General features: G+C 34.7%; 1 protein-coding gene and 1 long non-coding RNA gene across 2 annotated transcripts in view; one reads left to right on the top strand and one right to left on the bottom strand.

Moving 5' to 3' along the window:
- The window catches only part of HHIP (hedgehog interacting protein), an 84652-nt gene that overhangs the window by 20438 nt on the left and 38906 nt on the right, over window positions 1-25308 (top strand). Inside the window, exons 3-4 of the mRNA XM_007428632.4 lie at window positions 7470-7626; window positions 12819-13020. Coding sequence (XP_007428694.1) covers window positions 7470-7626; window positions 12819-13020 — 359 coding nt within the window. The remainder of the gene's footprint in view (window positions 1-7469; window positions 7627-12818; window positions 13021-25308) is intronic.
- LOC148216857 (uncharacterized) overlaps window positions 1-25308 on the bottom strand; it is a 56731-nt gene that overhangs the window by 16722 nt on the left and 14701 nt on the right. The window lies entirely within an intron of this gene.

Genomic DNA, 25308 nt, shown 5'->3' with positions numbered 1-25308 from the left:
AAAGCAGTGAGAGTCTGAGTTTATGGATGATATTTTGGGGCAACAACTGGATGGAGAGAAAAGATGAGGAGGAGCTCAACAGCCCTACCCCCACTCTACCTCCTATTGTCCTAGGACTTTCTTAGATGTACTTGCTTCAAGCAGAAGACACAAGGAAGGCAATGGGAAGATTGGGTGGCTCAGCCCCCACCCCTGTAGATGAGGAGAGGAGTGAGGTGCTAAGATGCACCAACCTTGTTCTACTTGCCCTATAAGACGTGTTTAGCTTCAAAACAGAACAGATCTACAAGGGAAAATCAGAGTCAGACAATGGGTGGCAGTCTAGATTGAATCTCACATGAAGTGCAGTTGAATGCCTTAGAAGGTGCCCTCTAATTTCCACCTGGGGAATTTTCAGGAATTAATTGACTTGGGGGGATGGAATTAACTCATCTTGTACTTCCAGTAAGTTTGAAATCTAATCCCTGGGTTTGAACTTGATAACTATTCTTTAAAGAGGACTTGGAAGATAGTATTCATTATGTTCTAATTGTTATTATAACTGATGGGTTTATTCAAAAGTATCCTGCTTCTGAAGGACTGTTTTCTACTTTACAATGGAGAGATGTGTGGAAAAATTGAAATTAAAGCTGAAAATGGGTTTAGTTTCTTACAAGACCAGTGGTTAGAATCCAGTTCCAAAGTTCACTTGGTAATTTTGGATCACTTACTACTTATTTCTCAGATTATTGTTATGAAGATAAAATGAAATGAGGAAGACATTATTTGATACTTTCATATTCTTTGAGAAAAGGCAGTATCTAAATTTAATAAATAATAATGCACTCCATATATTTGCTTGAGGGTTTACAGAGCAATTTAAATAGTTATATTCCTTCAGTAGATTCATTGTGATCATTATTATGATAAAGATTAATGCAATCATGGCTTGGAATAATCTTAAAATAAACTGAATACTTTCTTACAATGGAAAAATCAGATGACCAAAGGCTTAGTTATATGAGTTAGCCTGAACTCAGACATTTTCAATTTCATCTCCCATATTTCCCTCATTGGTCACATGACTGGGAGGTTTTGGAATTTTAATACAAAACATTTAGATAGCATAAAGTTCTCTTAGGCTACATTCTTAGGAGCCAATGTTTGTATTGAAATTGCAGTTAACATCTTAGTCATTAATCCACCATTAAGATTCGTTATGTTATCAGTCATGGCTCCTTTCCTATGACATTTCCTTCCAACAGATAGTTTCCTTCAATTGTTGTTGTTTTAATTTTTTTTAACTTAAAATTTTGGAGGGGTTCTAATTGAAATAATGTTGTTATATAAGCAGTTTTTACTATGAATATTGCATTTGTATTTTAAGATTTGGTTTTAGCTTGTTCTTTATGCTTATTTTCAGATTTGTTTAGAAATAATGTATGATCATTGATTTTTTATACTGAAATCAAATTATTGCTTAAGAGAAAGTTTAGATCTTAAGTAATGTTTTAAAAGAAGAAATACAACTGAGGTAGCAGAAGAAAAGAAACTAAAGTGAAAGTGAAACAGGGAGGAAAAAAGATTGTTCAGTTCAAACAAATGATCAAAAGAAAGATAAGCAAGTCTACCTCAGAAGATTAAATTATAATGTTACAACAGTCTGGATGCAAATATGAATCATAATACTATATGGGTTGTAAACTTATTCCAAAAGTTTATCCTTTTAAGAGAGATAATTTGGTACTGATGCAAGAAGGCTAAATCAAACTTTCAACTGATTTATAGGCCTTGGAGAAATCCCACAGTGTTGTTAAATATATCAGGCAAACAGTGGTTTTTCATAAATTCAAAAGACCACAACATTGTAAATGAGATTCTTCATGCATTGTAAGACAGATAGACAAATAGAATTTTTACCGTCCAATCTATGTTGATCACACAGGAGCATAATCCAAAGAAATTTAGGGCAGTTAATTTTTCCAACTTCAATGGGATTTAGGAATACTGTATCCCTTTCTGTTGGCTGAGAATTCTAGGAACTATCATTTTGGACATTGAGGGCATGTGGAAGATGGAACTACAAAAGTTAACAATTTGCTGACAATGTTTGGAAGGAATCTAGGAAACCCTAATTAAGACTGGTGGCTGCATGGATCCTAGGGTTTCCTGTCATGTACATCAGCCTATTTCAAAAAGCTCTGCCATAGAGACCATAGTATATTGAACCTGAATGCAACAGAGTACCGTGGTTTTCCAACAAACAGGAAATAAATTTAGAAAGCCCTCCCCCACATTTTTATGCACATAATTCCATCCATAATTTGGTATTCTATAAAACATGAATAGTAATTGTTATATTGCTTTGAAACAGTACTTTACAGTACAGTGTGTTACCATACTTTAAGCTGAACAATAACCATTTATGAAATAAATTCAGCTTTTAAAAAAAACTTCACAAAAAAAGCTTAAAAGGGGAGTAGACTAATATGAAATAAATTAAGAAAAACTTTTTAAGTAACACTTGTTTATACTTTTATTTCTTTGAACTCCCATGGATACATAACTTTTTTGGGGATAGTGTTCTCTGATTGACTTAAGGAAACATTTTGAAAGAGATCTTTTGGTGTGGTTTAGCATGTATCTGAACTCATTCAAATATGAAAATATTATTATTGTCTTTCTAAACTACAGAGACGTTTCTTAGGCTTTCTTAAACCAACTGTTCCTTGCTCTTTATTTCATTCTCCAAAGCAAAGCAGAAAAGATCATAGTTGCCAAGACTGCCTGTTGAGCAGCGATAACAGATTAGATTAAAAGTTTGGCTCATGCTGCAGGCCTCCAAGAGAGGTTATTTTTAATAACAACAACAACCCCATACATAAATATAATTTTAATTAGCAAATATATGAAGAGTAATCTGCTAAACATCAACACTCTTTTTCCTACAAAAGTCATTATTCTTGGGAAATATTTGCTTTCACACAATGAAAAGAATAAAATGCTGAAGGAAGCAGAGAGAGAGGCATCTGAGCTACACAGGAGCTGGAGTCGAAAGAGCCTCACTCCCCAGATCAACATATGTGGTGACAAATGACAAATTTATTTTCCTACAGAGTTTGTGTATATGTAAAACTGCCGAAGTGCATCAAGATGTCAAGTGCTTTTTGTGACCACCCAGGTTGCCTTGAAAGAGAACCAGATGAAAATATCGCTTTAAGCACTGGACAGAGCACTGAGCCTTGCATGCTACACTATCAACTAGAATAGGATTTTCCATATCAATCAGACCCCGATAATAATTCTAGGAATCTACTCTTAAAGTGCGTCACACTGACCCCCCACCAAAGCAGCATACCCATGACCAATCAAATTAACCGATCTGTTTGGTAGAGTGATATGTTTATTAATCAAAGTGCTATTCCAAGATTTGGTTCCTACTTCTGGACCCAAAAATGGCTGGACTGTAAAATATAATTACTTTAAAAATAAAACCTTTGCATTTGTTTTTTTTTTTTAATAAATATGCTATAAAATCCAGGCCTTTGTTGTATTTACAGGGTGCCTTTTTATCCCTGGTCCAACCAAATGTAATTTTTTGAAAATATTTATCTTAAGAGCAGAACCTTACTTTCAAAAAGCATATATAGTGTTACACTTTATTTAATTTCTACTTTCTCTGAGAGATTTAGCCATTTACAGAAGTGTAGCCAAGTTAGTTTGTTGCAATAAACATAGCTACAAGTTCAGAACTAACAATTACTTTATGGCTCAAACCTTACGAAGATCTCAAATCCATCAGAAACTTCCTAATGTCCTGATACATGTATTAGTCATTAATATACCACAAGGCACTTTGGTTTTTTTGGATTTTTTTCCTAAGAACTGAATACTCATTTTGATGGAATTATCAAGATTCATAGTTTTGATTGCTGAGTAAGATGCTTCACTAGCTGGCTTATTCAGCATAGATATTTACTGTCTCTCTGAGAGAAGAAAACAAAAATTTAATTATATTAATAAGAAAGTAAAGGCACCTTACGTTGAGCTTGACAGATATATTTGTGGAGTATTCTTGGCAAAAGAGTGGAAGTGATTTGCCACTGCTTTGTTTGGGGATTTTTATTTTACTTTCCAGTCTAACTTACAGCCCTGGAATTTCCTGATGGTCCCCCATATAAGAACTAAAGCATCCGTGATCCTCCTTGGCTTCGTTTTAAGAGCTGTGCCCAACTTCCAATATTTACTTAGTGGTACAGCATTGATCTGCTGTAGTGTTTGCATTTATTATGCAGCGGAATTGATATCATGCCTTTTGGTGAAATGAATAAAATATTCCATTCCCCAGCATTATTAATAGGGTGTCTTAGATGACATGTATATCACATTTCACCTTTCTAAACATTTAGATATCCATATGAACAAGCAGAACCTAAGCATTTATAATATATTGGTGAGTGTTGAAGTTGTTAATGAATTCTTGGTAAATTCTTAGTTGGTCTGCATTCTACATGTAATAATGTAACTGAGAGTTGAAGAAATAAGAAGGGTCTCTCTTCCTTTGGTTAGTTTATAGGTTCCTACAGACTGTAGTGCAAGGGCAACTTACATTTTCCATTCAAATTCATGGAATGCTCAGCCTAATTTCAAAAGCCTTCTATAGCAATTAGATCAGTCCATTGGCAAGAACAGTCTTATCTTCTAAAAGGGGAGGGAGGGAAGAAAAAAATGGGGGATGGCAGAATGAGACAAGGAGAAAAGAAAAGTAGGTAGAGACAAATACATTGCAGCAGTGCTTCTGGCTTTAGTTTTTACAGGTTATATCAAGGGAGTGTAGGCCTGTATATTTTTGTCATAAGTGGGGTATGGTTAGAAGACAAATATTCCTGCAGCCTATGTGTTTGTGGATATTTAATATCATTAAGTGGGCTTGACACTACTTGTTCCACAAAGACATTTTTTATTTATTTTATTTCAACTTCCTCCCACTAATTCATTATGTAGTAGAATTATCCACTAGTATTGTTTATTGGTGAATAAATACATTGAGATATTTATCTAAAATTATTGTGCCTCATATATTCATTTGTGCAATATAGAATTGGTGGAATATATTAGATGGATTGATAAAGATGTTATAATTTGTGTCAGTATAACACAGAGATACATAAACAGTAGTTTTTCATAAGGATTCTGTAAAGTAATATGCTGGCTATGAAAAATACATTTTAAATCTGCTACAGGTAGTCCTTGACCTTTGACCACAATTGGGACCAGCACTTCCATCGCTAAGTGATGTGGTCGTTAAGTGAGTTGCGCTCAATTTTATGACCTTTTTTGCAGAAGTCATTAAGCGAATCATGCAGTCATTAAGCGAATCCGGTTTCCCCCATTGACTTTGCTTGTTGGAAGCCCCCTGGGAAGGTCGCAAATGGTGATCATGTGACCCCAGGACACTGCAGTTGTTGTAAATACATGCTGGTTGCCAAATGGCTGAATTTTGATCATGTGACTGCGAGGACACTGTGACGATTATAAGGGTGAGGACTGGTCATAAGTCACTTTTTTCAACAGTGTCGTAACTTCGAACAGTCATTAAGCAAATGGTTGTAAGTCAAGTACTATCTGTACTGTTACTTTACAAATCATAGAAACAGTTCCCAAATCAGCTATGGAAATTGATAGTCTTCAGTATAAGTTTGTAAAAATCCAGTGCAGTTACAAATTTGGAACATGTTCAAAAATCAACTCCAGCAGAAAAGCAGTTAACTTGTTTAAAGAATTTTCAGAATATATCTTAATTTTCAGGACCACTTTGTTCTTATTTTTGACTTTGATAACCTAAATACATTGTAATGTAAGAAAGTTGCAAATTCAGCAAACTGGGAAAATAGATGGCTTCATTCCATAGGGTCAGTTGTTCTTCAGGACCACACCGACTGCATTTTTATGAATATTTTTATTGTTGGTTATCTGTAAAACATGCATAAATAAGCACTGTAGAGTGTTTGATTGCTGCTCCTAAATCTGAGATTTTGGCATGATTTCTAATCAGATTTATTATTGACCTATTTACTCATGGCATGGTATTTATAGTATTTTTATTAAACTCCTCAAGAATAAAAAATAATATGTAACAAACAATACATCCAAATATTTGACAGGTTTTTATTTTTAATTAAAGGATGTCTACTTTTCTTCTGAAGCTTTTAGAGCTTTTAGAATGACATGCATGCTGTGTATTAGATTAAGAAAAAATAAGCAAGAGTTGGAACTGTATCCATGTCCAACATGTTATACCACAACTGTCTCTCTATTTGCCTAACTTTTTACTTTGTTGTCTTCTGGATAACACATATAGTCACATTGGGCTTATTCTAGAATTTACAAATGAGACAGTGGAATTGAATAACAAATGAATTTATTTTATTTATATTTCAAATTTCAAGGCCACCCAACTCCAATGACACTAAGTGGCTAACATATAAAAAGGATAAAAGAGCCAAAATAAAATCCAAAAAGATAATCATCTGAAAGGAAACAACTGATTCTTCCCACCTGCCCCAACAAGAGATAGAAACAGACAAAACACTCCCCAGTCACCTTAACCCAAGACCTGGGAAAACAGCCATGTTTTTAATGGTCTATTAAAGACCAGCAAGGTTATCTGTAATTATTGTAAGAGATCATAAGATCCTAAGAGATAAATATTCTTCCAGCAGAATAATTAGAGTCCCAATGGAAAAGATCCATGCTATTTCTTAAGCCCCACTGATGTACTCTGTTGGGTTTATGAGTTATTTTCAGCATTCATGCATCATGAAGATTTGCATAATAAACTATGCTATTTCTAGGCTCTGTGTTTATATTGATAAAAAATTCCCTTATGACATAATTGTAAGATACAAAAATGAATGAAAATCTGTATTATGTAATGTAACAGTTGTAAATATGATATCTATATTCAGTATTATTGTAAAGCTTCTCTCTGTACATTCTGGTTTTAATGGTTCGCCTGAGATGGGAACTTTTTGGTAATTGCTATTTCTTAAGCCTTAATTTCTTTTTATTAATTGTACTGCAGAGATGTGAATATGAATAAACCTCTTCTTTGGTGTTATTTGCCTATATTAGTTTTCTTCTGTAAGGTAAAGGAGTATGCTTATGTACATTTTGGGGAAGGATATTTGTATTTTAAGGTGTAAGATATCAAAATTAGTCAGTGGCCTGGTTCACACATAATGCTAAATTGCAATTCCTTTTAACTTGTGCAAGTCATTCTGTTCCATTCTGTCATACATAATATATGAGTGTTCATATCATACTAACCTCAAAATACAGAAAGTACATTATGGTTAAACATTATGTGTGAACCAGAACAATAACTAGTGAGGTGTTTGAATATTGTCTTTTGTAGAAAAGTAGCAGAAGACTAAATAGGAACTAACAAAAACTAATTTGCTAAACATTTCTTCCTTCCTTTTTTAAAGGTTTGCTCCAAATTACTGCTGACGACTTTTGTTTCTACTATGCAAGAAAAGATGGTGGCTTCTGCTTTCCAGATTTCCCAAGAAAACAAGTTCGAGGACCAGCTTCTAACTATTTGGATCAAATAGAAGAATATGGCAAAGGAGAAGATATCAGCAGGTTTATAAAGATAAATACTTTTTAATTCAGAAAGCCTGACAAATTTTTGTAGTTTGATAGTATGTTGAATCAGTTTCTGCTTATGCTCCCTAGCTATGTCATCCAGATGTTGATTTCTCCTGCTTTGGCTAGCAATCTGTTCTTTAAAATATTGAATTCTTGCATAATACATATTTTACTAATGATTCATAAAATTGTTAGATCAAATATATTGCAGATGTCTTATCTGAAATCTTATCTAATGTACTTAATAATTTTTTCTGATTTGTTGGAAAAAATCACTCTTGCTTTCCTGTTTATTCTTTCCACTCAATATTTTCATATTATTTTATTTGCATAATTTATTTACATAATTTATATCCTGCCTGATTTCACATACTCCACATGACTATACATAGTCCTTCATGATAAAAAATGGAATGAGATAATTTAAATTTAGTGCAATTAAAAAAAAGTTGTTTCTTATGTGGCCAATATATGATGGTCATTTGAAATTAATGAGAAATTCAACCAGTGTTTTTAGTAATGAGAGTTTATGGTCATCATGAGTATGAGGTTAGATAATATCCAACAATGATCCAGTTCAAACTTTCATAAATTTCTTCCAGATTTTTTTATCCCAGTTTTATCTCTGACTTCTGTATTATGCTTTGCTAATTCATTTTAATATTTTAATTTATTTGATTTATATCTCACCTCAAGGCAGTAAACATAGCATTGCTTCCTACTGTTCTTTTTTTTTTACAGGAATCACCCCTCTGCACAGCCTTTAACTACATAAATGTTGTAATATATAAGCTTAAAAGACCACAATCAACTTACTATCAACTGACATCACATGAGCAAACTTTCCCATCTCAGGCAGGAACCCAGGTTTGACCAGGACTGGATGCAAACCAGTCTTCAAATGTTACAAATCTAGCAACTATCCTACCATTATGACTTATCTGTTAGATTGAAGAGATACAAATTTAATAAAAAGAAAGAAGCAAACAGACAAACTAACTGGGACCAACTTTTCCAAGCTAAAAATGATAGAAATGCCTGTCTTTTAAGGAGGATATTTGTAAGTTCCCCAACTAACAGGACATTTGGCCAGTAGTTAAGATTCCACCCAAGAGGTAGGAAGAGTTTTATTGTGCTATGTGGATCCTCCTCCATTAGTTCTTGGCTTTAGTTCATGCCTCTAAACAACATTGCCCCTGGCCACTGGTCTCTCATCTGGAAATTATTAAATTAATCAATCAATTAAAAAATGGGAAAGGCTATGATAGCAATCTGATATGCTAAGTTGCTAAAAAGCAGCATTGTTTGGTGGGCTCTCCCTCTGGCCTTTCTATTCACAGATACTAATAACACATTCCAAATACCTACAGACTGGAATTACTTTTTAATTGTTCCACTTTTTAAGACAGGCAATAGCATGGAGCCTTCCAATTGTTGCCCAATCAGTCTTCTAAGCATTCCCACTAAATTATATGCATGCTTTCTGTAAGCTTCTGGATTGGCTAGAGTAGGAGAAATTTCTAGCCAATGAACAAGTGGTCTTTAGAGAAAGCAAATTAACTATGGATCAATGTGCTGTTTCATAGTTTTTAGCAGAGAAATACAAGCACACATACTGTACTTCCCCTCATTATATGTTGCATTATTGATACAAAATTGGATTTTGACTCCATCCCTAGAGAAAGTTGTTTCATTCATCCATGATTGGAGATTACTTTGCTTAATTAGGATGGTGCACAAAAATACAATTATGTAAACTAGATGTGGTAGTAGCTATCACCTTTCTGTAGATATTTTAATTCAGAAAAGAGTAAAACAAGTCTATATTCTGAGATTTTTAATATCTATGTAAATTCAATGGTCACCACCTTAATTAAAGCAGGATTCCATCACAGTAAACCTGACAATAGGCAACTGGCTGTGCTTCTCAATGTGGATGATCCAGCCATTCCTTCCTTAACTGAGGTTGGCTTTAGAAGAAGTCTGTGGGTGCTAGTGATTACTGCTAGGAAGAAAAGCTCTGAATAAATTATTCCAAAACCAAAATCTTGATTTTTTTAAAATGACTTAGACATCTCAAACATCAATTGCAAATAAGCAATAATAATCCATACCAGTTTCATTCTTTAAATACCTTGCCATAGTATTCCAATCCTTTGAAATGTGGTCTGAATAAAATTATTTTTAATGAGGCCAACAACAGACTGAACTTTTTTTCATATAAAAGGAGGTAATAACGTCCTTTCAACTATAAAACTTTTAAAGCCAAATCTATTTGCCAGACACTGCATGGCTCTCAGGTATGGGCATGTAATAACTTAGAGTCCTTAGATGTTATCCAGTCCTGATTCCTTAGAGCACTATTTCAAGTATCTTGCTGCATTTTTAAAAAATCACATTTCATTTAGAAACTGGAATGATCTACTGGAATCTAGGGTCTGCATATGCCACCTCTATTTCCAGCTCAAGGTTTACATTTCCAGCAATTCTAGATCATTTTTCTTCTTTCTGGAGAACTAAAATTCAGAACGATCTACATCAGTGTGACTTCTGTGTAAAAACTTTATGGGCCATGGGGCTATCAAGAGCTGGAGCTACAGTGTGGTAGCGTGTGTTTGACATAACTCTGTAGGTAGAATATGGTAATTTAGGCAATCAAAGCTGGCAGGATATAAACAGGAAACCAACCAAATCACCTGTTCAGTATGACCTGTCCAATGTAGAGCTCTTTCCTTAGTCTGCTTTAATGCCTTTAATGTGATATTGTAGGGAAGGTAAAATAATATCCCTTTTGCAGAGTGAACTTGCCCCTGTGAGTTGAAAGTACCTGAGATTCTAGCCCACATGTCCTTTCAGGGTCCTTTCTATATCAACTTGTGCCCTACCCTCATAACTCTACTTGTGAACAAAATTCTACCTGTTCATAGGATTTCAGTATTTCATCTGCTTTTCACTGTCACTGGAACCCTAAAATCCCCAGAATGCTCACATTTTTCTCAGCTGCCATTGCTCGATACAGGATAATATTTTCTTAGTTTTAGGCTCTTACAAATATACAAAAATTCTATTATGTTCTATGCTTTTGTGTATATACAGTATATAAAATCTCCACACACATACACATAAATATTCAGTAGTTTAGTAGCCCAGTATCTTAGCATCTCAGTATTTTCTTCACAATGTAATTAACAGTTTAATCAATTAGTTTTAAGAATTTAAATCTTTTTAATATACGTTTAATATTTATACCGTTTAGTAGTGTGAACTATTTAGTAGTCTGAACTATTTTATTAACTATTTACTTTTATTACTCTTAGAAAACATGTATGAACTTTAAGTTGGATCTTGTACTTTATAAGAAGTAAAATGATGGTCAGTGACCATAATAAAGATCCTATAACAATCCTGGGATATAGGTTGGGCTGAGAGAGAGTGCTGGGCAACGTCCATGACAATCCAACACCTTAACCACTTCCTATGTAATAAACAAAGTTTCAGTGTCAATAAATGTCAGCAGAGAAAGAGAGCTAGTGTGATATAGTAATTAAAGTGTTGGATTAGAGCCAGAGGGTCCCAGGTTCAGATCCTTCCTTGGTCATGTGATACTTGGATCATACTTGGATCAGTGATAGTTTCTAGTCCAATTTATCCTACAGGGTTATTCTTCTTGAAGGAAGTATTGCTATGTCTGCTGCCTACAGCTCCTAAAGAAAATGTAGGAATGCACACAACCAAGTAAATAAATAAGTAGTTTATTCCCCAATCTTCCTGTTCTTTAAAAAATATATATTTTTGAAAAGTTTTTTATATTTTTATAATATTTTTCTAATTATTGCAGATCCTTTCCTGTTGCCTTAAAATGGGATTTGACATGAATTATATGTAGTTATCTAGCTTTGAAATAATTAATTTGGATGCTAAGATCAGTTACATTACTTCAGATGTTTATCCAAACTATTGCTCATTCCTTTTTTTGGAGGGTTAGCAAACATTCCTGAACAATGTGGGATGAGACATATGGAGAATGGGGAATTAACTTTCCACATTATTCAGGAGATCATCCAAACCTTTCTAAGTGGCTTTTGCTGGGGTGCAGCTAGCACCAGGAGAGAAAAGCAGTCAGGAAACTTTATTTTTGTGCCTTCCTCAAGTTAAATTACCATAGAAACAAACCAGTCAGATTTTAAAATTTCTTTTTATGCAGAATAAACATGCTCATTTTTTTCTTAATTTATGGTGAAGTGTTTCCTACTTCTGAGCTATGAGAAAATTTCTGGGCAGAGAGTTGAGGAAATACACAAGCAAAACTCAACGGAAGCAAAAAGGCATTCCATTAGCGGATAGTATATTCCCCTGGGAGACCCATATTGCCACTTCCTCTGCCAAGGATTCATCCCCAGGTCCATCTAATTTCTCTGTAAAACACTCAGTATTATCTCCCCTTTTGATCTGTGTTAGATATTTGCTATAATATTATGTTTGTTTGCTTAGTGCTCTCTTTCTCTACATACTGTTCTTCAGTGTTTTGCTTATTTGTTAGTTGTTTCTCTATGTGGAGATTTTTTTAAAGCTCTGATAGTAGATATTTCTCCAAACAATTAAGAAAGTTATATGTATTTATTATTAATTTGTCAAATTTATAAGGCCACCCAACACCATCAAGACTCTGGGCAGCATATGACACAGCAAGGAACAATATAACTAAGAAAAGAACAATGCATGTCCAGAAGAGAAAAAACATTCAAATTAACATGCCCAAGCATACAAAAGGCTTGCATCTCACTCCAACTCAACGGCTGGGGAAAAGCCAGGGTTTTAAAGACTTTTTCAATACAGTCAGGGTAGGGGCTGACCGTTCTCTGGGGCGATGCTGTTCCAGGGGCGGGCACCATGATAGAGAAGGCCCACTTCCTGGGTCCCATGAGATGATGTTTCCATGTCTCAGTGTAAACTCCCATGGATGAAACATCAACTAATATTGTAGATGGTTAACCAAAAACCTAGCTTATAAAAGAATGGCCAATCAGCAGTTTTATTAGCAGTTCTTCAGGCTGAAAGTTACTTTGCCTTCAAATCGAAATGTGTCATGCTAAGTAAATGCCATTTATATATATCATCTGTTGTATTTTTGCTATTACAGACAAAAATAAAAATAGTTTCTTTGTTTCTTTGTTTGTTTGTTTTAGGAAACATAAACACAACTGCTTTTGCATCCATGAAGTTGTAAGTGGTTTCAGGCAACCTGTTGGAGCAGTACATTCTGGGGATGGATCACACCGTCTTTTCATCCTTGAGAAGGAAGGATATGTAAAAATATTAACACCTGAAGGAGATATAGTCAAAGAACCATTTCTGGACATACACAAAGTTGTTCAAAGTGGAATAAAGGTTGGAATTCCTTTTATTTACCATTGGGGACCTCCTTTCTTTTAAATCTAATCTTGTGTTACATTTTATACTATTTCAAGTTTTGCTTAATTTTAACTTTAGAAAATAAGTAATAAAATAGCACACAAGTCTTTTAAAATGAGGTTTGCACCTAAGTTATTAGAAAAATAAATGGCTTCAGCCTAATGTGCATTAATCATGATTAACATCCAACCATGATTTGAACTCAGCTAGCTACTTCAATCAGTCTACAGCCACTGTGCAGGTTTTCCAAGTAAGGTGTTCAGTTTTCTCTGAATGTACACCTATAAATGTGATCCAGTTATGCAGTTTAGATCCAGATCATTTCCCATCTCAGTAAAAATGATAGCTCTTTATACATTATTTCTATGATATAGATTCATCCCTGTTTGTTATCAAATGCTGTTAAATACAGAAGGGGGAGCTCTCACTGCATCAGCTATTTAAAAGGATAACGCTTGCTTAGCTTTTGCTTATATTAAAGTCAAATTCTCCCCTATAAATTACATATTGGAAAAGCCCTTTTCTCCCCTAATCTGGATTGTATGTGTCACGACATATTCCTTTAGAAAAACACATTTTGTTTGCAAAATTAAGACATTAACCTATAAACATTGGAAACTTTTATTAAAATAAATGGATTTTTTTTTTATTAAATGGTGTTAACTAGAAACTGAGTACCTAAGTGACCCTGTTATACTTCAGTATATGTATAACCAACTGAATGGTTTAGCAACTGAGAAAAGTTCATGAAAATGTATGTACTCTGTTAGGATTATCATAAAGCAATGGTATACTTTCTAAACTTCTAACTCTAGGATTTTATTTTTATATCGTCACATCAGAAATGCATTACTTGAAGTAACTAACACACATATTAGCTATTTAAAGTCGTGATCTGTTTAAAAACAGCATGGCATTTAAATGTTGAAGTTAAAATTGAGATAAAAATCTGTATTTCAGATTAGTAACTGCAATCAGAACTTATTTATATACATCTTTATTAATCTGAGCCTGGCATTTTAGTAATAATGATAAGCATTATTTTGCTTAAGCTTGATCCATAAAACAGTTTTATGAATGCAATTGTTTTTAATTACTTGTCATTAGGCTTTTGCAATTAAATCTGATATGTCACTTTATGGTATACTGCTTTGATAAATGGAATTATGAAAGAATATTGAAGTTGATAAGATCTATGAAAACAATTTGCTGTAAGACTAGTTAACCTTTTCTCCTTAGGCAGCCTGTGTAGTCAAATACCGAAGAAAACACATGCCTTGGAAACTGACAAAGTAATTGTATCAAAATTATATTATAACATGACCCAATCAAGTATCCTCCAGATGTGCTGGATTACAACTTTCCTAACTTCCAGGTAGCATTGCTAGTGACAAGCCATGCTAGTTGGAATTATGGGGAAAGGATGTTAATATTCTGGAGGTGCCAGTGGGGAGGAAGCTATTATACTGTGTTGAAATCAACCATTTAAAAATGATAATAGTGTTTTAATAATAAATCGTATAAAAACATGATGAAAGCACAAATCCTCTAAGGAGAATGAGAGAACCTCCATGAAAGAGAAAACATATGTCAGGGAAGTGAGTGATACTGGTGAGAGACTGTTAAGAATATATGGGCTAGACTCCTTGACCTCAGCCACCTTATGCTCCCCTCCAGGCTACGAATTGTTTTTACATGTCACAATGGCTTAAATTTTAATAGAAAGTTTCCCTAAATCTTGAACTACATCTGCTCCTTTGTTTCTTTCTGCAGCTGAATACCAGACTGAAGTCACTTACACAAAGTGACTTCCACCTTTTTTAACAAGAAAATACAATGTTCGTATATAAATCCTTGTATAATCATCTGAATAATTCAGTTTGCCACCATTTACTTGTTGTAATTTATTGATATAAGCAAAGATATACCCTCAATGGATGTTTAGATTGAGACAATTTTTCAGTTTGTCCCTGTAAATTACATATACATTGGGTATATGTAGTTTTCCAGCTTAACTCATGTCAAACTGTAGTGCACTTTAATAAATATATTTTATGAAGAAAATATAAATATTAATTTAATTTTCATTTATTCACATTTTATATATATAGCTTTACCCCATTATTATTGCTGGCTGAATGAATATAGTAACAATTACATGAGATACTGATTATGTGATCTATAAACATCCCATATAGTGGACATCTGCCAAGTATCATTGATAGGTTCTATCATGTGTGCACATTCTATTACATGTTGCAAATATGCATTTGCCTTTCAACTATCTATGTATTTGTCACATGAGCACGCAATAGATATTTATGGAGGGGCCCCAGCAGAACTGTTCATCATACATGAAATGGAAATATGCAGTAGAAAATGAATAGAAAGCCCTTTCTTGCCTACACAATAAAAGCCCTTTCTCCTTTCCTGTGATGGCCTTTAATAACGTAATGAACACAGCTAGTTATTATTTCCAATAGAAAGTTCATCCATGCTTCTTGAATTGAAGACCATGTATGCAGAGACCATGGTTAATATCTCTGTTCTTCTCTTAAGAAGTTTTTGGTATCAACTCTTTCCAAGACTATTATTTGGCCAAAATAAAACCTCCTAAGAATAACAATCCCATAACTATCATTTAGGCACAATGTTACGTGTGATTAGCTTTATTGAAACAGAAGAAATTGTACACATGAGTGACTGTATTGGACAGTGTCTTTCTAGTCCAAAGCCATATTTGCTATAAATTTTGAAAGTAATTGGAATTATTTAGGAACCAACAGCATTTTAAATACATGAAACATCACAATGTTATAAGTATTGTTAGCTTCTTTGTTATTTTTTAAAGCACCCTTTTTAATGCTTGAATTATTCATTTTTTATCTATGTGGGAATTTGTGATTCTATTACATTTTAGAATAAAAGGATGCCTTCTCATCATCTCTCATTCTAAAATCTGTAGACAACAGGCTTAAGGATTGGTGAATATTTGTATCTTACAGTATGGTTTTTTTTTTAACTAATTATGGAAAAATAGGATCCTAGTCCTTTGGTTGCTTCAGTAGTTTTCTTCTCACCAAGACACAGTTTACTACATTTCTGTATTATATACATGATCCAAAGCTGATCTGCTGGAGGAGAATGAAAACTTAGCATAGATATTAAAGGTCTTTAAGATTCATGAATAGTTTCATCTATAGCAGAATTCAAACAGCAATTACAAAAAGAATTGCAGCTATACTTTAAGCTACTTACCTAGAAAAAACTGAGCATTTTATCCCTTGAATTTGATAAAATTCATACTTTGTTCACAAATGCTGTGATTGCTTAAAAGGGATGTACATTAATATCATTTCTCTACCAAGTTATGTCTGTTCTCTGAGTTCAGTTAGTCAGTGTGACAATATATAGTACTGCATTGATTCTTTCTTACTGACTTTGAGAGAATGACTGGAGATTTTAATCACCCTTTTTCTTAAAAGTCAGAAAGTTCCATAAACTATGCTAGGATAAGCTAAAAAATGTAATACTGTTAGCTGTCAATAAAATATATGAAGATTTATAGAAATCTATAGATCTGAACAAGATAACTCTCATGAATGCTACTGGATATAGAAAGCTTTGATAATATGTGGGCAGTATGTTTATGCTGAAGATTATAGAATGTTGATTTTTGGGACCACTGTCCTAGGCTGGAAGAACCTCCAGGAGGAATGATGATGATTCTTTATCATTTTACATGCACATGTGTAGGTTTAATGTCCTGTGTTTCCTCAAGAAGAATCCCCTGGTGCCAATTAACTGAGCTTAGTCCAAAACAAGTCTCTGTTTGGAAAGTGTAGTTTTCATTGTGGGTGTTCTTTGAAATTGTATGCTTTATACCCTGTTATTATGGAGATGTGTGTAGTATGATCAAGACTGCCAGTTTCTTTTCTGTGCACTGTATGAATTAGAGCTGCATCCCACACACAGTGTTAGATAATCTGTGTTTCTGTTTTGTTATATGTACAACTCAATTTTGAGCATTCAGTTATTTAAGAAGTGTTCAGAATGTCTTCTGATATGTAATTTGTTGTAGGCAGAGGATTTTTTTAGTCACAAAATATCAAAACCAAGTAAATGACATGTCATTTAAAAATATATAATTAAAGAAAGGGGGAGAAGGAGGGGAGGAGGACAGAAGAGAAATCTAATAGCCACATCATGGCATCCTGCAGTAGAAGTAACCACCAACAATTTTAAACCCAAAATATTGGGGTTACGAGGCTTAACCACAGCATTTCCTCAATGTATTTATCAACTTCCTGTTCAAAACATTATGACCCTCACTTAACCCATTGGAGATCTTGAAGTATATTAGCAGACACTAATTGCTATAAGGAATCTCTAAAATACTTTCTAGTCTTCTTTACTCAAAACTGTAATAATATTATCATCTTTGCCTTTCTCAGTTTTGAAAGTATACTGCAGAAAGTAAAAATGTGTAGTTTTATTTAATTCGATAATACTTTTATTGATTTTTATTTATATAATTATGGTGGCAATTTTAAGTACACTTACTAGGAAGTATGTGTTATTGAATTCAGCTGGGTTTATTCTTAAGTAAACAGTGGAATTACAGTAGGTCAACATTTTTCAAGCAGATTTTTATCATACTGTGCCTTTGGCCCTTTTAAATCTGGACATACATATCCTACTTATTAACCCTGATGATAATCTCCTTCACTTTAGAAAAATTAGAAGTGGGAAGCAAAGGAGAGACAGAATTTTCTTTTTCTCTTGGCAAAACAGTGAACAGTAGTAAAGAATGTATTGCTGAACATAGTATTCTATTGTGTGACTCCACATGGCTGTGTTATTTGCATGTATGAATACTGGAAGATGAAGGCTCCTCAGAGTCAAGCTCAACTCCTGCTGCTAAGATGAGTGTATCCACATAGTTTTCTTAGTAACAATAAAGAATTTTTTTGCTATTGCTTTCTTCCAGGGCTTTTTGGTTTGGTTTGGTTAGGTTAGGTTTCTTTTAATTTTCTAGTCTACTTGAGATTTCTGGGAATTCCTTGAGCTCTGCTATCTAATACTAACTGGGTCCAATCCTGCTTGGCTTTTTTGAGATTAGTTAAGGTTGGCTATGGATACCTAGTGGTCAAATGCACTCTTACTTGGTCATAGTCACCTATATTGACTATGATCTTTTTGTTATAATTCATTGAGTGCTCTAGCAGAATACAGCACAATTTCTGAAAAGCCAAATCTACTGACAAATTATTAACTTTCCTATTCATTACAATCTCCCTTGTTCTCACCAGATATGAGTGTGTATAATAGATAGAGGTATAATAGATAGATAGAGGTGAGCCTACTTGGTCAACAGTGTTTATACATGAATTTACATTCTTATATTTTTCCCCATTTAATTTTTCTAAATAAATTATTTTATAAACAAAGAAAAGAAATCAGAAATTTCTGTTAAACCAGCATTCATGATGTGGAGAACTTTGTGGAATTTGCTGACCATTTGTTTTTAAACTGATCTTTAAGAAAATGCCTTTTTTTCACTGAAATAAAATTCAGAAGCTTAATTCCAGTTGTAATGATACCAAATAATCACCAGTTATGTGGTGAATTATTTCAATTAGATTAGAAAAAATATATCCAATCTTTAAAACATAAAAAAAAATCTAATGGTAATTGGCTTAGGAAAAATTGTGGGAGGTAAAAAAAGAACATTTTTATAACATAAATCACCCAACTAGGAGGCTGGCAATACAGCTCAATGATGATTAGATATTTCTTCTCTGTGTGGATATATTATTTTATTAGGTATAGTACATTATGGAACAGGAACTGTATGGTGGAAAGAAAACATAGCAAGGGGCAATGTAGTTATTTTGCATTTCAGATTTACCTGTCCTGGGAACTTTCATTGTCTTCTCCAATATTGCATTTTATTTCGAATATTACCAATAGTAGTGTTAAATTGTGTAATTTAGTAACTGGACCTTGGCAAAAGAAAGCAAATCCTACTGCCAAATCCTGGAATAAAACAACCCATTCAAAACCTGCTTAGATCATTTACAAAAAATCTGCAAGGTTTCTTTGCTAGTGTTGAAGTTGTCCATGTGATTGTTGACATCGGATCAGAGTTTTAACATTTGAGTTTTCTAGGCCTGCCCATTTACAAATGGAACATGGAGTGCACAAGTGTAACTAGAACATCTTTGCCAAAAGATATTCATATACATATTGTCTATGTAATCTATATGCCACAAGCATAGTCTATATTTCTGTCTGAATTTTGTTCAAGGCAATGGATTTTATTTCCATAACTTGAGAGCAGAAGTAGGCATGGCAAAGAATATACAGTCACTGCCAAAATGACATAATAAGTGGTTCTCAATTTCTTTACTGGAATGGGATAATTTCCCAGCCCCTTTTCTTCATATCTCCAAACGTCAGCCAATAATTTGGATGGGAGGAGAATGGAAAATATCAAATAATAATGACATGTGTATTCTTGCCACTATTATGGCAACCTGATATTTAGAGTAATGTTGACTTTCAGCCAGAGAGCACTATAGCTGATAACTGGAGATAGTGTTAGATATGAAAATTCCTAATTACCAAGATGTTTTTAGATGTTAATATTATGAAATACTAATGATGTGTCAATAGCATCAGGGAATTTCTACTTACTGTGTTTATGCACAAGAAATCTCTTAGACTGTCCCTCCTCTTCTCCACAGAAATAACGTCTACAATAGTCAGAAAGAAACTAAAGGATGAAACTATCACATGAGAGGAATAAAGATGATAAAATGTGGCCTTCCCAAGGAACAGCTGCCTGACCACAGTGGGAGATAAATTATGGGACTAAATAACCCTTAGGCTCAGCCAGAGTGGTCCTTCTGTAGTCATTATTTGTTTTAGTAAAGCAATTATACCCATTCCTTACCCAGAAATCCCCCAGAGCAGTATAGTATCAATAAAAGGAAAATAATCCCTATCTTCAGTCTTTCAACTTGAAAAAAAAAAGTAAAAAAAAAATTGAGAAGAGAATGGGGAAGCAAACCAAGAAATGCAGACACTTTAGTGGTATATAATGCAGTTGTAACCAGCACTGTCCTTCATTAGGTAGAATGAGGTAATACCTCAGGCAGCAGATGCTGAAGGCACATTGGGGCAGTGAGGTGTCAGAGGACAATGCTGTGTTAGCTGTACAGTTTGCTCTTTTACCTCTCTGAATATTCAGCAGCCAGTCCTATCCGCTTTGGAACATATATTGAGGGATGAGTATAAACTCTGATTCAGGAAAGAAAATATTTTGGACTGTCCCAGGCTATAACACTGCAGTGGTTTTTCTTTTTAGCACAGGTAGGGGGAATGGAAACACCTCCCCTTGAAGAGCCCAAAATTACTGGCCAGCAGTGATAACAGAATGGCCTACTTCTTGCCTTTTCTTCTACTGGAGCCTGGTAGTGCAGCTCTGAATAGGAGCTATGATGGGAGGTTATGATGAAGCTGGTGGCGTCTGTGCCTCTAATGTTTATGCGGCTTGCCTGACTTGACAAGATAAATAATAGAAAGTTGATAAAGTCAGAAACAGCAGTCTTTTTCTATTCTTCAAACCAAGCACAAACTTTCAGTGATGAAATTAATTCAGACATTTTGTAGTTCTAACACCAGGGAGGTCTGTTATGACATTGCAGAAGTTTATCTAATCTAGGAAGATCAGGTCTCTGAATTTACTTTCTTAGGTATTTATAACGTGCCAGCCATCATAGTGCTTAGCACAGATGTGTTTGCTTTTCCTTGTATGGCCGTTCATACTTGATATAATCATAGGGCAATCTTTCTCCTTCATGAACGTGATGCGCATTCTGGTGTGCTTTCAATTGGCATAGTTTCAGCTAAGACCCACAATAGCTTTCCAAAGCAAATAACATTGGCCCTAATAAGCCATTTCTGACCAAAATGCAGTGCAGCTAGAATGTTTCCATGTTGCTTTATTTGTGCAAAGAATGCAAAAGTCACCAAATGACAGAAGGTTAGCACATAGATAATCATGACAAATCTAGAAACAAAGGGAGATTCTTGGAAATCTACATTTTAAAAATGTTTTTCAGATTTTAAAAATCTGTCCTTAAAAATACACACACACACACACACACACACACACAAGTATTTTGCTCCATATGGCAGGTTAATCATGTTTCCACAATCTAATGTCATTAGGGCAGGAGTTCCCAGAATTCTTAACCATCATGGCCAAAGATTAGGGAAAGCTGTGGTGTGTCCCTATTCAGACAAATTTAAAACAACCCTTACCCATTGGGCTGAGCTACCTTAAGTATAGATATAACCTCAGGACCTGAAACAATCAGCCATTTCAGTGAGGTAGATTTTCACAGGCCGTAGAGGATTTTAGAATTAGTCCCAAGGCACAATCTGAACATATATGATCTTCCATGTTACTAGAGCTAAGTAGATCTGAGTCTGCCTGTATTTGGAGGGCAGGCTACCTGTAAATCTAATGGATGCAATCCATGCTTTCCATGATGGAAGGGCAATTGTTTGGAAAGAAATGCAGATAAAAATGGGCATACAGCTGAACCATCTCTTGTTTGTGAGTCAGCAGCAAACTTTAACAGCATAAATTGCATTGCCCTCATTGCCAATCCTTATTCTGTCTCAATAATAATGCTTTCCTTACTGTTTTCATGTGAGAAAAGTTAAAGAAAAAAATTGTTTTTAATTTTTTTAAACTTTATTAATTAAAAATAACAAATGAATACATATAAGACATTGCATAATACGTACAAAACACCATTCACATAAGTAGATACATTCACCGTTCAGACAGTTTAAAAAACTGTTGATTCCTCTGGCTTAATTTCCTCTTCCATAAAATGTCACCAGCTAGCAAGAAAAATAACCTGTAATCACTATCAATATGTGGTGACATGGGGATGAGCAGATATATGAGGATGTTTAAACAGCTGTCAGTTTGTTTAACAGGTTGCAGATATGGAGGTCCTCTGTATCTATTACCTGCTAATTGGACTATTTCTGAACAGGGGTCTAGTGTTCCTTGAAGATTCTTAAACCTGTGCCTAAAATAGTGTGGCTGACAGATCACAGGCATGGAAAGGTTGTGGGCTAAAGTGAGAGAGAGAAATTGGTAACAAGTGAGCTCTATCCTCCACAAGTGCTGCAAGAGAATGGCATTGCAGGCAGTGGGTTTCCATGGCCAGCATCTCTGGAAGTAGCTTGTGGAGTAGGCAGATGACATAGCAGTAGGGAAAATGGTGGTACCACCTCACCAAAGTAATAACATCAGTAAAAAGTGCAGCCATGCAAAACCTTATCAATAGAAGCAGCGGAAATCTTGTAATGCACTCATTGATGCAACACACAGTTGGTAGAACCTGACTGTTTTTCTGAGTTTAAATTGACCTTCCCTGCAGCCTTTAAAACAGCACTAAATGCTTATTTGAAAACTGACATAGTGCCTTTTTAAAAACATGCTAAACCTGCCTACATAAGAAGCCTCCATGGAAGCCAAGTGTCTGGTTTCTTCTGCATCCCACACCAACATAGCCCTGAAAGTTAGTGCTCAATGATTGGAAGGGAAGGGCATGCCCAGAGCAGCCTAAAGTAGCCAATGGGGGTGGGCCAATCCCAATCCCTGACCACATAATCAACCATATTAACAATTAAGGGTACTAAATTGTGTTCATGACAAAAATTGTGTCAGCAGATAAGGGAAAACGTTTTTTTAAACCTGAAGCATCCGAAGGCAACTTTAAGCCATTTCAGCTGGGCATGTGATGAATGCAACATTATGAAGACATGGCATAAAAACCTGGTTACCAGGGCATGTTTGTATTGTGGTTAGGAAACCACAGTAATACTGAGCCTATAGTAACAACCGCTAGTCAGTTTTATTAACAGTAACTTGCCATAGGGAAAATTAATAACCTTGTGTTCAGTGCCCTATCTGTCCTCTTGTGGACATGCTATTCATGGAAAACCTCCCAGATTCAAACCCTGTCATCTTCATACCCAACTCTGAAACCCTGGAACTGCTGTCTGCCCCTAAAATGGATCTGCAATATGCGTTCAGAGAAGCAATTAGTGTAGCTACAGTTTTTAGCAGCTGCTTTCCTGTAAACTTAAGCTCTTTTCTAAAGTGTGTGTAAACAAGTTTTAAACTTCAAATGAAAACCACCCAAGAGATTATATAAAAATATAAAAGACTGTTAACAAAGTTGCTGTGAAACTACACAAAATTAGGCCCAACAGAAAACATTCAAGGACTTTTTTAAAGTCTGGAAAAAGAGACCGAAGGACTTGCGTTTGAAGTAATAACATTCTATTAGAACATTTAGTCATGCAACAGTTTCATTTCATTCTGCCATGTATAAATGTTGATTATGTTTTATATAGCCAAAATCTTTTATCCCAGAGCAAATCTCCAGATCATTATCCTACCATTTCCATCTTATCTGCCCATCAGCCATCTTCACTGGCTCTGATGATCAGAAACCACAACTAGAGTATATGAATTCCTAAGAAATATGGAGTAAATATTTTCAAATTACAAACAATTGTGTGGCATTTTCCATCTGCATATATTTGAAGGCTCTGAAACCTCTGATCAAAGCTAATGATATAATTTGAAAGTCCGTATTACTTTATATATGATTGAATGGAGCTATCCTTGGAGTTGGCTTGGAAGCTGCAGCAATTCAGAACACACTGTTAACACTTGGGAGGAGAGGGGATAAAATCAAAAAGACCTCAGCTAGAACAGTGGGCAGAAACAAATTGAATGAAATTTAACATGGAGAAATGTAAAGTCATGCATCTAGGTAAAAAAAAACAAAAGAAACATGTACAGGATGGGGAAACTCTGGTCAAGAACAGCACATGTAAGTAAGACTTGTGTGTACTAGTGGATCACAAGCTCAACATGTCCCAACACTGTAATTGAGCTGCAAAGAAGGCCAATGAAATCTTGAAGAGCATCAAGAGGATCATAGAAATCATGGGAAGTAATTACACCATTCTACTCTGTTTTAGTCAAGCCTCCAATGGAGTATTGCATTCAGTTCTGCATACCCCAGTTTAAAAAAGACATTGATAAACTGGAGCAAGTCAAGACAAGAGCTACCAAAATGGTGAAAGTACAAGAAATCAAGTCCTACAAGGAATGGTTAAAAGACCTAGGTATGTTTAGCTTGCAGAAGAGAAGGTTGAGGTGGGACATGATAGCTGGGATGAAACTTCTGTAGATACAGATTAGGGGTTGGAATTGATAGCCTCTTAGGTCCCTTCCAAGTCTATGATGGTATGATTGTATGATTTCTTTAAGGAAGAGCCAATTGGAAACATATTACTCCTAATCTGAAGAAGCTGCACTGACTGCCAGTTTTTCATGTTTGTCCTGAAACATAAAGCACTATATGCCTTAAGATCACCTAACTATCTGACAAAGCCCATTCTTACGGATTTGTCTGGGCATAAAGATCTAGTAAGGATGTCCCCTAGAGTGGGTCATATTTGTCAGGGATTCAGTTAGTGAGGGTAATCCAAAAGAGGGCATTCTTGATAAAAATGCTCCAATTCTGGAATTCCCTAGGTTCAGTCACAGATGGCATTTGGTTGAATGTGTGCTGTTGTTCTGTTCTGCTACTGATGATCTGTGTTAGGTTGCTTTATGTTCCTTACCCTGAAGAACTTTTTAGAGGGTTTTATTGTTTAAAATAAAATTGTTTTATTGTAAATTGCTGTAATATATTGTATCCTCACTTTGGAAATATTATAAATGAAAAGCAGATTAGATTTTAACAAATAACAAGCAAATTAACTTATCAATCAATCAATCAATCAATATTATAAGCACATTTTCATACATGCTAAAAAATTGAGCTCTCCCAACTACACCTGCCATGAGAATATCATTTCACCCTGTCTTGCAAGAAGGCAGCCCTATTTCTGTTGCTTCTATTTGTCAATAATCTAGCCCAAGATTTGAAGAGATTTCTCTTATTTTAGCAGAAACAAAGCTATGACTTCAAACAGCTGACCTAATGGCAGTTCAGATTTATGATATCTAGGGTCTAGAGCAAGCTGTCTCACGTCACTAAAAGCTTTGACAGCAAGGCAGCTGGTGTTAGAGAAGATCTTTAGTCAGTGACAGTAAGAGAAACAGAACGAGATTAAATCCAGCATGATAAAATATTGATATATCATGGG

The sequence above is a fragment of the Python bivittatus genome, unplaced genomic scaffold (assembly GCF_059951505.1).
Source record: "Python bivittatus isolate LINGU-HERP-01145 unplaced genomic scaffold, Pbiv_v1 ctg000070_np1212, whole genome shotgun sequence".
Classification (NCBI taxonomy): domain Eukaryota; kingdom Metazoa; phylum Chordata; class Lepidosauria; order Squamata; family Pythonidae; genus Python; species Python bivittatus.
The sequence above is the reverse complement of the archived record's forward strand: the minus strand, read 5'-3'. Positions and strand labels throughout refer to the sequence as shown.